The following is a 14,825-nucleotide window of genomic DNA, read 5'->3' as shown; positions in this document are numbered from 1 at the left end:
GCCGACCCAGGCCTGCCCTGCAGCCTCAGAGGCTCCCACAGGGACCCCATTCCCTGGCTTCTGCTACTGACACATGCAGTGGTTGACACACGTGAGTGGTTGCCCCCAGTGGGTTGGTGCATGTGCTGGAAGCTTGGACCACAGTGTGTGAAGGGTGCTGGACCCTTCAAGAAGTGGGGTCCAGCCATGTGTGCATGGATGGATTAGTGCTGTCTGTCCTGAGTGGGGACATAAGTTCCTGGATGGATTGGTGCTGTCTGTTTCAGAAGTTCATGGATGGATTGGTGCTGCCTGTTCCAAGTGGGGACATAAGTTTGTGGATGGATTGGTGCTGCCTGTTCCAAGTGGGGACACAAGTTCATGGAGGGATTGATGCTTCCTGTCCCGAGTGGGGACATAAGTTCGTGGATGGATTGATGCTGTCTGTCCTGAGTGGGGATCTAAGTTCGTGGGTGGATTGGTGCTGCCTGTCCCGAGTGGGGACATAAGTTCATGGATGGATTGGTGCTGTCTCTCCTGAGTGGGGACATAAGTTCATGGAGGGATTGATGCTGTCTGTCCTGAGTGGGGACATAAGTTCATGGTGGATTGATGCTCTCTGTCCTGAGTGGGGACACAAGTTCATGGATGGATTGGTGCTGTCTGTCTCAGAAGTTTGTGGGTGGACCAGGTGGGCCAGGTTTCCTGGCATGGTATTAGTCCCCATGAGAATGGGTTTGAAGCAAAGCTAGGGACTCCCCAAACCCCTCTTGGGCACACAGTCCTACCATGGGGATGCCACAGGGCCAAAGCAATGGGGCCAGACAGTCATGAGCTGAAACCTCCAAGGCTGTGAGCCCAGACAAGCCTTTCCTCTTTCTAAGTCAATTTCCTTCCGGCCCCTTTGTTACCTTGAGGCCCTCGCCCGAGCTGAGCTGGGCTGAGTGACGCGGGCACCGCGATCTTACACCTCTACAACGGTGAGCTCGATGAACCTCTTCTCTTTATAAAGCATAGAACTTCTGGTAGTTTGTTATAATAATATGTCTTTGTTTAGATTTGGCTTCTTTCTTTGAGAATTGCTCTTAGAGAGTCCTTATACGTCGTGTGTATTAACACTCCTCATCCCTTTTACATCCCCAAGTTGCAGTCCATTGTATGCCCTGGCTGTGAATATCCATTCTTAGCTATCGTGCAGACACCGCTGCCATGACCCTCTGTACGCACTGCTTAATATAAACATTGGCTTTTACTTCCCCTGGGTAAACGCCTGTCCTGTGGTTGGGATCTCAACTGTCCCCCATCAGCCCTTGTTTGTTGAGGGCACGGTCCCCAACCTGGAGCTGTTGGGAGCTGGAACAACCTTGAAGAGAGGAGGCCTAGGGGGAGGTTTCAGGGCACTTGGGTGTGGCCTCCAAAGGGGCAAGTGGTACCAGAGCCAGACTTTCAAGGCTGTGGGCCGAGACAAACCCTTCCTCTTTTCAAGTCGATTTCCCTTCGGGCTCTCTGTTACAGTCACGGAAAGATGATTCACACAGCTCAGCACCAGGATGACTCTTCCTGATTAATGGTAGGCGCATACTGATTTTGGAAACAGGGTCTCTTAAACCAGCGCGATCCTCCTGTGTCCGCCTCCCAAGCGCGGGGATGACAAGCGTGCCCACCACACCCGGCTGTAAACATAGATTTGTGAGCAGTAAGTCCACCATCGGTCTCCGTGGGTACAATGGAGGGCTGCGTGCCTTCCAGAGGCCCTAGGGGACGCCCTGCCGCCCTGTCCTTGACTTCTAGCGTCCACCTGCGTCCCGTGGCGCGTGGTGACGCCCCGCCCCGCTGCCCGTCCTCACACGGTGGCTCCGGCCCTGAGCATCTTCATGCCCACCCTCCTGAGGGCAGGTGACTGTACAGTGCAGGCGGCCAGGGTCCCCAGCGAGCCCCGCCCGGGCAGGAGCCCTCTCGCCTGGATGGGAACATGTCCAGGCGGACACGGGTGTGCGTGTGTTTGAGGACATTATTCTGTCTTCCTACAAGTTGTCTCTCCGCTGACTTGTAAGGGCAAAGTTATGATTCTGGGTACAGGTCCTTAGTGCAGTGTGTGCGCACACACACACACACACACACACACACACACAGTCAATATTTCCCCTCAATTGTGTCTGACTTCTTGTCTCTCGCCCGTGTCTTTTCATTTTAAAGAGAGCCCCTTCATCCAGACGTTCTCCCACAGATACTATGCCCCGTCCTTTTTGAAGGAAACCTTCATAAAACCCGGCGCTCCAAAGGTTTTATGCTTTCAATTTAAAAGGTCATTTTCTCTTTACATTTAGATATGGTATCCTAAGGGCCAGTGTTCATCTTTACCATAATACAGATGTTCCCATTCAGAAATGATGATCCAGGAACATTGCTTAAACTAGAACACTTCTGAGCCAGGCACGGTGGCGCACGCTTGTCATCCCCGCGCTTGGGAGGCGGAGACAGGAGGATCGCGCAGGTTTGAAGCCAGCCTCGCTGGCTTAAGAGACCCTGTTTCCAAATTTAAAAATATATATAAAATAGGTCTGGGAGCTTAGCCCGGAGGTAGAAGGGTTTCCAGGAACCCCAGTACCACCAAAAAAAAAAAAAGTATTCCACTTCTTAATGATGTTTGGCTTGTTTGTTTGGGGTGCCAGGGATTAAACCCAAGGGTATTCTTCCGTCAAGCTATACCTCCAGCCATTTTGGTTTTGTTTGTGCGTTTTGAAACAGGGTCTAGCTAGGTGGCAGAGTCTGTGTTGCTGAGGCTGTCCTCAAACCAGAAGCTGCGATCCTCCTGCCTCAGCCTCTGAGGCAGGCCGGGGTGACAGGTTATTTTATTTTATCTTATTCAATTTTTATTCCAAATATAGATTATCAGTGGAAAAAAAAAAAAACCTTCTTAGGTTACTATGCATAGCTCCGAAATAGAATAATTGCTCACGCCGGGGAGTCTCCTTGTAAGCTGAGCAAAAGCTTTACTTGGCGAAATATCACTTAGTTGAATTATCATTACCCATCTTTCTTTTAAGCCGTCATATTCACCGTGCTTTCTTTCCGGTCCAGAAACGATGGCTTGCAGCCACGGGGAAGGATCTGTCAAACACCATTCCCTAAGCCCGCTTAGAGCGCGCCCCTAATTGGAAGCCAGGGTGCTTGAGACTCGCGATTTCATGCCTGTTAACGATTCATCGCAGCCTTAAGTTCCTGAATGCTCGGCTGTGATGTCTCTTACACGCGGGCTCATTTGTAAAGGTGAGCCGGCCCTCGCGGAGAGCCAGGGAAGGCCTCTCCTGTAGTACAGCCAGGACAGAGGATGCCCGCGGCCGCTGGGAACGGCGCTGCGAGCCCCCGGCGTGCCCAGAGCTCACTGCCACCGTGGAGGGTGGAGGCTTCTGCTCACCTTCCCAACCCGCCACCTCCGGGCGCCTCGTCCCAGGGCCGCCAGGCCTGGCCTCGGGCTCCTGGACGACACGTCTTGGGTACCAGGTCACGGTGCTTAGCAGAGAGCCACGCTGCCCTGGGTTGTCCCGGCTTACCTGTTGACATTTTTCTTAATTATACTTTCTGCGAGGTTTCCGGGCCTCGGCAGGTATTTGTTGATTCCTTTGTTTATTTTTTTCAAAGATCCAATAATGAGCTTTGCGTTTCTGAACACCGAATCGTTGAACCCTGCCAGGACCGTTGTGCTCGCCCGGGTTGTGTTTCTTGCGGTGGCCGGCAAAGCCGGTGCTGGCTCGCAGCGTCCACTGGCCGGGCCGCCTCGCAGGGACACGCGGCCGCCCGCCGCGCTGCAGGCCCGTGCACACGCGCCGGCGTCTCCTGAGCCCCACGGCCCCGGATGGCCCCAGCCGGTACGTGTGCGGGCCTCGGCCTGGGCACTCGAAACCTGGACTGGCCTGTAATTATTTAAGGGAAAATTAAATTAAATTTGATTATTTTGGCATCTATCTCAAAGCGAAATTCTCTTGTCAGCCGGGTGTGGTGGCACATCTTGTGATCCTAGTATTTGGGAGGCTGACACCGTAGGATCGCAGTTTGAGGCCAGCCTCAGCTACTTAGCGAGGCCCTCTGCAACTCAGTGAGACCCGGTTTCAAAATAAAGAATAAAAAATAGGGCTAGGGGTGTGGCTTGGAGGGAGAATGCCTCTGGGCTCCATCCCCAGACCTGTAAGATTACACACACACACACACACACACACACACACACACACACTATGTCAGTGAGTGCTGAACACAGCAGGATTTTTTTTTTTTTACAGCCAAAAGTAAAAGCATTCAGAGAGAGGAGAAGAGAGAGAGAGAGTAGTAGGAATGTTTTTATCATATTAATCCTTAGCCGGGCGTGGTGACGCACGCTTGTCATCCCCGCGCTTGGGAGGCGGAGACAGGAGGATTGTGCAGGTTCGAAGCCAGCCTCAGCTACTTAGTGAGGCTCTCGGCAACTTAGACCCTGTTTCCAAATAAAATAGAAAATAGGTCTGGGAGTATAGCCCAGAGATAGAAAAGCCCCTGGGTTCCATCTCTAGTATAATAATAATAATAATAATAATAATAATAATAATAATATTCATCCTGAGTGAAGGCGGCACATCATACCACAGAGTGTTGACCGTATTGTTCTGGTTTCGTCCACATTTATACCGGTTGACCTGTGGGAGGCGGTTTGGATGGAGGACTGCCACGGGAGCTTGGAAGAGAAGGTGCTCGTGTGTGAACGTGGCGGCCTCGCTTTTGACAGTGCCCCTCCCTACATCTCAGTTTCCCGGGACATAGCTCTGAGTTTTGTTTATATTGGCCTCGTCCCTAGATGGGGAGCCTTTAGCCGGAACCACGTTTCCTAAGGCATTTTCTTTACAATCGCATGGGGATTCCGGGTGTGGGCCATGGGGTCAGGAGAGTGCGGGCCTGGGAGAAAGGCCTCCGCCCGGGCCGCCGTCGGAGCCCGCCGGGCTGCCGCTGTGTCCAGTTCTGGCGCTGACTGGCACTTTTCCCGAAGGCCCTTCTGAGAGGCGGTCTCCGGGCGGCGCCTGTGTGCCCGGGTCTCGCCTGGAGGAGCCCAGCCAGGCCGTGTGACAGCAGCGGGCTCAGGCTGGACAGGGACACATGGCCACTGACAAGCCTGCTGGGCATGGGGGCAGGGATCCGCCCGCCGCTGAGCAAGTGTCTGGGGAGAGAGCGAGGCCCGCCGGGGCCTCCTGGGGCCCGTGGGTGCAGCCTGTGTATCCCCTTTCACGGGTGGTGAATGCCTTGGGCTGGTCCTGCCGCATGCTGGCCCCTCACGGGCGGCTGTCCACTGGAATCCTGTGTCCTCAGGGCTGGCCTCTCCCTCCTCCTGCAGGAGCCAGGAGCATGGACTCCGGGCTCGGAGCAAGAGTGCGGCCGGGAGACTGGACAGGAGCCCGAGCCCGGGCTGGGGACCGCGGCCTCTGCCGCGGGGCCCATCAGAGAGGCCTCCGGGCTCCCTGCGCCCAGCGTGAGAAAGCTGGAGATGGTTTCTCTAGAAGAAAGAGGACCCCGTGCAAGTCCTGGCGTATACACCAAGTATGTGAAGACGGTCCACGGTGTTATTCTCAAACCCGTGACAGCCGCTGTCTCCCATATACAGCGAGCCCAGTACTTCAGGTTAGGTTTGGTCTCCTCCATGTAAGAAAGACAGGACCTATTAACTAACCTTTACACAGAGCATGTGAAGCTGTCACTGCTTCTCCTCTAAGATACATATTTCTAAAAAGAAACCTGCTAGCCCAGTGCGGTGGTGCACGCCTGTCACCCCAGCACTTGGGAGGCTGAGACAGGAGGATCGCAGGTTGGAAGCCAGCCTCAGCACGTTAGCAAAGAGACCCCTCAGCAACCTAGTGAGACCCTATTTTGAACTGAAAAATAGAAGGGCTGGGGGTGTCAATCAGATAGAATCTCCCTTGGTGTAATCCTCAGCGCACACACACACACACACACACACACACCCTTTCTTCCTCTGGGGCTCACACTGGGCTGGCTCGTTCCTGCAGGACCTGTCCCCTGTCATACGTGCTCGCAGCCGAGCGCCCAGCCAGGGGAGCGTCCAGGTTTGCGCAAAACGTTTTTCCAAACCACATAAAAAAGATTGTTAACCTGGGGGGGGGGGGGGGACTGTTAAAAATAGAACAGAGTTTCCTGGTTAGAAAATAAAATAACGTACAAGCCGCTCCTTGGCCGGAGGGGTGCCGTGCGTTCGGTAGCCAGCGCGGCACCGACTGCACGCCGGGAGATGCTAGCCCCCCTCCCCGTATTCAGAATGCAGTGCCTTTAATTTTGTACGCTGTCATCAGCCGGCTGCGCTATCATCTGATCTGAGGCATTTAATTACTTGTTTAGATGCTTCCCCATTCTACGGTGGATTTAGGGTGATTCCATCTCAATTGTGAAGAAAAGTGGCTGTCTGCGCCGTCCCCACAGATGCGTAATCCTCTGGCTCTGCGTGCCTTAAATTAAAAGCCCTATGACATTTGAAGCCTTAAACAAACACCGGCTAAGCCATCCTAAAAGGATCCGGCTGCGTGTCTGTCTTTGGGATTCAGGTCCAGGCTCTGCTCGGGCGCGCTCCTGCAGAGGCCTCGGGGCCGCCTCCGTCTCCGCCGGCCTCTGCGTCTCGTCTCGGCCGCCCGCGCCTGGCCTCTCACCCGCGCCTGGCCTCTCACCTGCCGGAGGAGATGGTCCGGCCGAGGGCGTCAAGCGCCCCTCACGGCCTCTCTGGCTGAGAGCCCTCGCTGTTCTTCCGTGCTCCCGGGAAGACGAGAATAAAGGGTGCTCCTTAGTGCCGGCCCTCCGTCGAAGAGCTTTTCCTTTCTGGGTAAAGTTCCTTGGCGACACGAGGCACATGGACAGTCCAGAAGGGGTGTACCCAGGCGGCGGACTCTTCTTAAGAGTCCGGTTATCCCACACGCCCCGGCCTGGGCGCCAGGCCCGAGCAAGTCCAGGCGCCCAGGGAGGTTGTGAGAGGGACTTTGTACCGTTGACAGCCTCTCCATAAGCTCTGCCGTGGGGGAGCAGCAAGGGGTCAGCCAGCCGGCGCTGCAGGCCACTGGCGCCTGGCTGGCCTGGTCCGGCTGCCCACAGTGAGCGGAGGAAGGAGGGCGGGGGCTCTTGAGCATCCGAGCCCAGGCCCGACTCTGGGCCAGGCTGCTAGCGAGCCCCGGGCAGGCCTGGGAGAGGCAAGGGACAGTGACGGTCACACTGGGCAGCCTGGGCCAGCCGGTCTCCAAAGCATGGCCCAGGGCCCACGGCGCGGCCTGCTGTGGTGCGGCAGGATCGGCGGAGCGCGGGCCGGGCCTGTGCAGAGGACCCCGACATGCGACCCCAACTTGCGGGCTCCCCCGGAGATTCGAAAGGCGGTGGTGGACGGTCACACCCCTGCAGCCCGGTCCCTAGCAGTCCACGCTCCGACAGAATGCCTGTGTTCACGCGTGGAAGAAAATGGATAGGAAGGGGAATATCGACGCGCGTGCGCTGCGCCCTGGGTTTCCAAATGGTGTAGAACAGACAGCGGGTAGGCGTCGCCACCCCAGCGCTCGCTCCCACCTCTGGAAGAGCAGTTAAAAGCCACGCAGCCATTCGCCCTTTTGAGGAGCACTTGAGGGCCCCGCTGCGCAAGTCCAGGGGAAAACCGGGACCCAAGCTGGTGCTCCCCGCGAAGGCCGTGCTGCTGTCTGCAGGAGGTGGGCAGTCTCGGGACCAAACCCGAATTCTGGGCCTCTTTGTCAAGTGAATCTGGTGGCTTCTCTTTATTTATTAATTTTTTTCGGTACTGGGGATGGAACCCAGGGGCATTCTACCTCCGAGCAACACCCCCAGCCCTGTTCTTTATTCTTTATTTTGTTTTTGTTTTTTTGGCTTTTTTTGGTGGTACTGGGGTTCCTGGAAGCCCTTCTACCTCCAGGCTACACTCCCAGACCTATTTTTACATTTTTTATTTGGAAACAGGGTCTCCTAAGCCAGCGTGCGCAGCTGGCTTCGAACCTGCGCGATCCTCCTGTCTCCGCCTCCCAAGCGCGGGGATGACAAGCGTGCGCCACCGCGCCCGGCTTTATTCTTTCTTTTGAAACAGGGTGTCACTGGGTTGCAGAGGGCCTCACTAAGTAGCTGAAGCTGTCCGCGAACCGCCATCTTCCTGTCTCAGCCTCCCGCATGCTGGGATGACGAGCGTGTGCCACCACGCCCGGCTCATGACTTTATAAACCACGTTGTGAACGTCTGTGGCCTCTGGGGTTCATCAAACACCGGTGTCAGTTCCCTGGCAAACGGCAGACGGACCCCAGTAAGGCTCCAGGACAGGCGGTCTGCTTTCAGGTGGGCCTTTGGGATAACGCTCGCCAGAAAGCACGCAGCTCCCTGCGCCTGGGCTGGGTGGAGGTGCTTGTGCCTGCGAGACGCGCCTCCGGTGTCCCGGCGGGCCACCGGGTTGGCTTTTTGAGGCTTCTGCTGAAGACGGCAGAATCAGGGCCAGCTATGCTGGTACCAAGGGCAGCCTCTAGCGAGCAGCGTTCCCGATTCCATTCTGTGTGGGGCGTCACGGTGTGGGCTCAGGTCTTTGGTCTTCACAGGAGTACTGTGGTGGGATCGGGGTGTTGTCTAGTGCTATGGCTTGTACTAAGAGTACAGTCAGGTATACATATTAAATATAAACGGGAGATGCCGAGCATGGTGGAGCACGCTGATAACCTCGGTACTTGGGAGGCTGAGAGAGGACCACCACAGGTTCAGGGCCAGCCTCAGCAGCTTCTTAGTTAGACCCTGTTTCAAAAAAAAAAAAAAAATAGGGCTGGGATATAGCTCAGAGGCAGAATGCTCTTAGATTCTTTTGAAAGACATAAGTAAATACATACATACATACATACATATAAATACAGGTGGAAGCCAGGCATGGCGGTGCACTTGTCATCCCAGCATTCGGGAGGCTGAGACGGGAGGATCGTGGTTCGAGGCCAGCCTCAGCCACTTAGGCCCTCTGCAACTCAGTGAGACCCTGTTTCAAAATAAAGAATAAAAAACAGGGCTGGGGGTGTAGGTCGGAGGTCGAATGCCCCTGGGTTCTATCCCCAGTACTGAAATAAATAGAAAGGAAGGAAGGAAGGATGGAAGGAAGGAAGGCAGGAAGAGAGGTAGAAAAATAGGTTTCCCCCATCATGTCGGGGGATTGGTCCTAGGATCCCTCCCTGTAGAAACCAAACGCCTCGAATGCTCAAACCCCGTCTCCAAACTGGCACCGCGTTTGCGCTCCACCCACACTCATCTTCCACCCACTGAAACCCTCCGTCGACGACTTACGGCCTGGATGTCGGGATCCGCACGCTCACTGGGGGGCCCGCTCGGCGCGGCCACACAGCTCACGGGAAGGAAGGTCTCTTTGCTCACGGCGTTTCGGGAGCTCCAGGGTTCGGTCCATGGGCGGCCAGGTGTGCAGGGCTCACATCATGGAGGCTGAAAGCAGAGAGCAAACAAGCAAACGGGCCACGCAGGGGCAGGGACCCGCCTTCTCCACCCGCACCCGCCCGCCTCGGTGGCCACCCGGCCCACCCACTGCGGCGGGCTCCTCTCCCCCTGCGCGTCAGCTCCGGACGGCGATCCGAGTGCGCTGGGGGTTGTGCAGCTAGCCAGAGCGCCGACGTGACGGGACGCTGCGCCCCGACTGGCACACTGCACGTCTAGTGGAGAGCCGCCTGTGCCAGTGCGTGACGCATTGACACAGATTTTCTCTTTTCCTGGTATGTCCAGTCCACGGTGCACTGGCTGCGTGGGCACTGCCTGGTCAGCACTGGGTCCCGGTGTAAACACGGAGTCACGGAGGCCGTGGGAGAAGGTGCGCCCCCACTGGGCGCCCAGCTAGGACTGGGCGCTCGCTCTTCTCTAACGAGCACCCTCGCCCTGCCTGACTGTTCTGTTGGCCCCTGCAAATGTCGCCGAGCTACCGTGGCCGGGCACCCTGGGGCGGGGACCCTGCCACGGCCGGGTTGCTAGTGCTAAGAACAGGGGGTCTCCACTCTCAGAATGACCGTCCCCGTGTCTCGTTCCGTCCTGCAGATACCGAGCGGCTGTACTCCGTGGTGTTTCAGGAGATCTGTGGCCGCTACGGGAAGGACTACACCTGGGACGTCAAGTCGCTGGTCATGGGCAAGAAGGCGCTGGAAGCGGCCCAGGTCATCGTCGACGTCCTGCGGCTGCCCATGTCCAAGGAGGAGCTGGTGGAGGAGAGCCAGCAGAAGCTGCAGCGGCTCTTCCCCGCGGCCGAGCTCCTGCCAGGTGCGTCCCCGCTCACGGGAGCCCGCGCGCGTGCGGGGCCTCGCTGGCGCCTGGTCACCTCGGCAGAGCTCCACGGGCCCTGGGGTGCTGCGTCCGGCCTGCCCCTACGGCTTCCGGAAGTGTGTCCCTCAGGTCTCACGTCCAGACAACTCTCCGTTTGGTTTGATTTTATTTATTTATTTATTTATTTTATTGTATTTGTGGTACTGGGGGTGGAACTCGGGCAATTCTGCCTTTGAACTACAGCCCTTTTTTTTTTGTTTTGTTTTGTTTTTTTGCGGTACTAGGGATGGAACCCAAAGGCATTCTACCTCCCAGCTACACCCCTAGCCCTATTTTTAGTTATTCATTGATTCATTGATTGATTGCGGGTCTGGGGATGGAACCCAGAGGCATTTGACCTCCGAGCTACACCCCCTGCCCTATTTTTTATTCATTATTTTGAAACAGGGTCTCGCTGAGTTGCAGAGGGCCTCGCTCACTAAGTGGCTGAGGTGAACCGCCATCCTCAGTCTCAGCCTCCCAAATGCTGGGATTGCAAGCGTGCGCCACCACGCCTGGCTTTTTTTTTTATTTTTGAAACAGGGTCTCACTTAGTGACAAAAGGCCTCGTTAGCCGGGCGTGGTGGCGCAGGCTTGCAATCCCCAGCCTTGGGAGGCGGAGACAGGAGGATAGCGCAGGTTCGAAGCCAGCCGCGCTGGCTTATGAGACCTTGTTTCCAAATAAAAATATAAAATAGGTCTGGGAGCATAGCCCGGAGGTAAAAGAGCTTCCAGGAACCCCGGGACCACCAAAAATAAATAAATAAATAAATAAATAAATAAATAAATAAATAAATAAATAAATACGGCCTCATTTAGTAGCCAGGGCTGCCCGCGCACCGCCATCCTCCTATGTCAGCCTCCCGAATGCTGGGCTGACAAGTGTGCGCCACCGCGCCCGGCTCCGAATTTGGGTTTTTTTTTATCACTCTTCTACTCTCCTCCCGTGTTTGTGGCTGGGGCTCACAGGCTGGGCCCTCGTGAGTTCTCGGCAAGCCCCGCCGCGCCACATCCCCTGCCCGATTAGCATTCCCCGGAGGTGATAGTCACCATGCTGTTGCATCGGGGTTCAACTCCGGTGGGTGGCCCTGCCGTCTGCTTTACACAATCAGATATGGGATTAGTATTTCAGCAACTATTCAAACTTTTCACAAATTGATAAGCAGCTAAATCTCCCCCAGAGAAGCTTAATTTAAAAAAGACGTCTATACGCTAATTCACTTCTGGTGTTTTTGTCTGGGTGCCACACAGTCCCCCCCTCCCCGCCCCCTTTTTTCTTTTTATTCTTTCCTGTTTTTTGGACCGGGCGCTGGAGAGGGAACGCAGGGCCTCGCCGTGCTGGGCCAGCTCTGCCCGTCACGCGGACGTGCCCCCGCCACTTCTATGCCTGCGCCCAGTTCTCCTTTGAGGGAGGGATCGCGACTGTGTTCTCTGGCTTCTGAACTGTGGTTTAGGGTGTTCCAGATGACAGCCCATAAAAGAGCCCAGAAATGGACTGTCTGAAGATTCTTCTTCAGAATTCTTGGTCCAAGGGAAAGAAAAGCCAGAATGGCAGCAGCAACAGGAACTGCGGGTGTGGAACTATGGCACCCGTGCGGCGCCCTCGGGGTTCATTTGTGCTGCATCCTGGGGCCCTTTTTTGTGGGAGAGGGGGTCTGGGGATGGAACCCAGGGGCATTCTACCTCTGAGCTCCACCCCCAGCCCTCTTTTTTACTTTTTATTTTGAAACAGGGTCTCACTAAGTAGCTCAGGCTGTCCTCGAACCGCGATCCCCCTGTCTCAGCCTCCCGAATGCTGGGACGACAAGCGTGCGCCACCACGCCCGGCTCCCGTGACCCTTTAGAGGATGTGTGATAGTCCTTTATGTGTGCAGAGCCCATCGTAGTGACCCTCACATCCTGCTTTCCCTCTCTTGGGCATTTTCAGTCCCATTAGGAGTGCACGGTGACGCCGGGCGCGGTGGCGCACGCTCGTCATCCCCGTGCCTGGGAGGCAGAGGCGGGAGGATCGCGCAGGTTCGAAGCCAGCCGCGCTGGCTTAAGAGACCCTGTTTCCCAATAAAAATGTAAAATAGGTCTGGGAGTGTAGCCCGGAGGTAGAAGGGCTCCATCCCCATTACCACCAAAAAAAAAAAAAGAGCGCACAGTGGTACAGTGTCTCCGCCGTCTCAGACGCTCGGCTCGTGTTCATCGGTTTGCGAGTCGTCATTCTGAGCCCCGCCGAGTGGCACAGCTCCTGCGGTCTTGACCCGCATTTCTCTGCGGATGAGTGACGTCACGCTGTGTTTTATTTGCCCGCTGGACCACTGGAGACGCTCTTCAAGCCCTTCGCCCGTCTCGCCATTTCAGTCGTTATTTTGTCCTTGAATCGCGTGGGTTCCTTCACATCCTGGGCCTCGGCCCCTCGCAGGCTTCCGTGTGGCCCGGGGATGTTTCCTCCCATTCCGCCAGCTGCCCCTCCCCTCTCCTAACCCTCTGCTTGGACAGACGGGAGCCGCCCTCCTCCTCCTGTACTGACCCCTCTCCTTGGCCGCGGAAATCGGGCTGTGGGTAGCGTCTTTACAGTGTGACATCAGCTTTCACCCGAGACATTGGTCTGTTATTTTCCTACCATGTTCTCTTTTTATTTATTTATTTATTTGGTGGTACTGGGGGTGGAACCCAGAGGCTTTCTACCTTCGGGCTCCCAGACCTTTTTTAAAATATTTTATTTGGAAACCGCGTCTCACTAAGTTCCTGCGAGCCTCACTCAGTAGCCGAGGCTGGCTTCGAACCTGCGCGATCCTCCCGTCTCAGCCTCCCAAGCGCGGGGATGACGAGCGTGCGCCACCACGCCCGGCTTCTCACCGCGTTTTAAACGTTTGGTAGAATTGTCTAGTGAGGCCATCTGGTCTCGGGTGGTTTTGTTTTTGTTGTATTTTCTGGTACTGGGGATTGAACCTGGCCCTTGTTACGCATTTATGTATTCTTATTTTGAAACACGGACTCACTAAGTTGCTAATGGTGTAAGTTGCCAAGGCTCGCCATAGGCCTGAGATCCTCTGGGATCCTCAGATCCTTTACTCAGCTTCCCCAGTACGAGGATGACAGGCAGGCCTGGCTCCAGGTGTTTCCTAGTGGATGGTGTATATATTATTATTATTACTATTACTATTAGTATTATTACTGTTAAATGCCCTTACTTCTTAGTTTTGTTCAGGGTCCCTGGCCTCCTGATTCCGTCTCAGAAGACTGTCATTCCTTTTGTTTCGGTCTGGAAGGCCCTCTATTTCCAGGAATGTATCCATTTACCTCCTGGGCTGGCATTCTTCCAGCATTGGCTTTCCTCCTGTTTTGCGGGGGTGGCCCCCCTTCTTGTGTTTCTGATTTCTTGGTTGTGTTTCTTGTTGGCCCGCCTGGGGGTGAGCTCTCACATTCGCCTTTGACCCGGGCCTCCCTCGCGGGTCATCATACACAGCAGCCACGCAGTCACCCGGCTCTCCCCGTCGGATTCACCCGGTTCCCCTCCTAGAATCTCTCCCTGCGCCCCAAGGCGGGCTTGGAATGGATTCTGCTGCAGTGCTCAAGTCCCTGCAGCTTCCTCCAGCTCCTCTGACGACTCGGCCTGAATGCTAACGAGTCTATTCTCTGGCGTTGGGGCGCAGCCAGGCATGCAGCCTCCGTGCCAGGCTCTCCCCAGAGCCAGGCCAAGGAAATCCGCAGGGGCCGGGCTGGCTCCCGGGGCAGGAGCCCGAGCAGCCCCCTGGGAAGCGCCGGGGCCTCTTCCCTTTCTCTGCTGCCGCTGCACCTCTCTTAGGTGCAGGCGACAGGGCGGCTCCCCAGAAGTAGAACAGCCCTGGGTTCCATCCCTAATATCACACACACACACACACACACACACACACACACACACACACACACACACACACAATGAGAAGAGTTAAGTAGCTCAAGCCTTCTGTCCCTCCCACATTCCTGCTGCAGAGAGGAGGCGGCCCGACCTTCCCAGGGTCTGGGTCCACACTGGGTCGCAAATACCACATGGCACGATGACCCCTTGACCACACGTGTTGCTCTCCCCTCTGAGAGCATCTTTTTTTTCTTTATTAAAAAATATATATTTTTTTGATGGTGGTGGTACTGGGGTCCCTGGAAGCCCTTCTACTTCCGGGCTACACTCCCAGACCTATTTTTACATTTTTATTTGGAAACACGGTCTCCTAAGCCAGCGCGCGCGCCTGGCTTCGAACCTGCGCCATCCTCCTGTCTCTGCCTCCCAAGCGCGGGGATGACAAGCGTGCGCCACCGCGCCCGGCGAGCATCTTCTTTTTCCTGCAAGTTTTAAGTTCCAGAAGCTCGTTGGCAAAGCCAGCCGGTTGTGGAGAGGGGGTGTTATGAATTCGACGCCCCTCCCGTGGTCCAGTGGTCCAGCTTTCAAAGGCAGAGCGTTGACCCAGAAGGGACCTAGCCGCTTGCCCTGGAGGACTGAGCTGTGGGCCCTTGGGGGCGTGTCCTTTGCCCTATTGTGACGT

At 55.8% G+C, this 14,825-nt stretch overlaps 1 protein-coding gene across 1 annotated transcript in view; it reads left to right on the top strand.

Annotated features, from left to right (window-relative positions):
* The window catches only part of PUDP (pseudouridine 5'-phosphatase), a gene marked incomplete at both ends in the record, with an annotated part of 68,522 nt that overhangs the window by 19,620 nt on the left and 34,077 nt on the right, over positions 1–14,825 (top strand). The window contains one exon of the mRNA XM_080718560.1: positions 10,054–10,272. Coding sequence (XP_080574686.1) covers positions 10,054–10,272 — 219 coding nt within the window. The remainder of the gene's footprint in view (positions 1–10,053; positions 10,273–14,825) is intronic.

This window comes from Muscardinus avellanarius, assembly GCF_963383645.1.
Source record: "Muscardinus avellanarius genome assembly, chromosome: X".
Classification (NCBI taxonomy): domain Eukaryota; kingdom Metazoa; phylum Chordata; class Mammalia; order Rodentia; family Gliridae; genus Muscardinus; species Muscardinus avellanarius.
The sequence above is the reverse complement of the archived record's forward strand: the minus strand, read 5'-3'. Positions and strand labels throughout refer to the sequence as shown.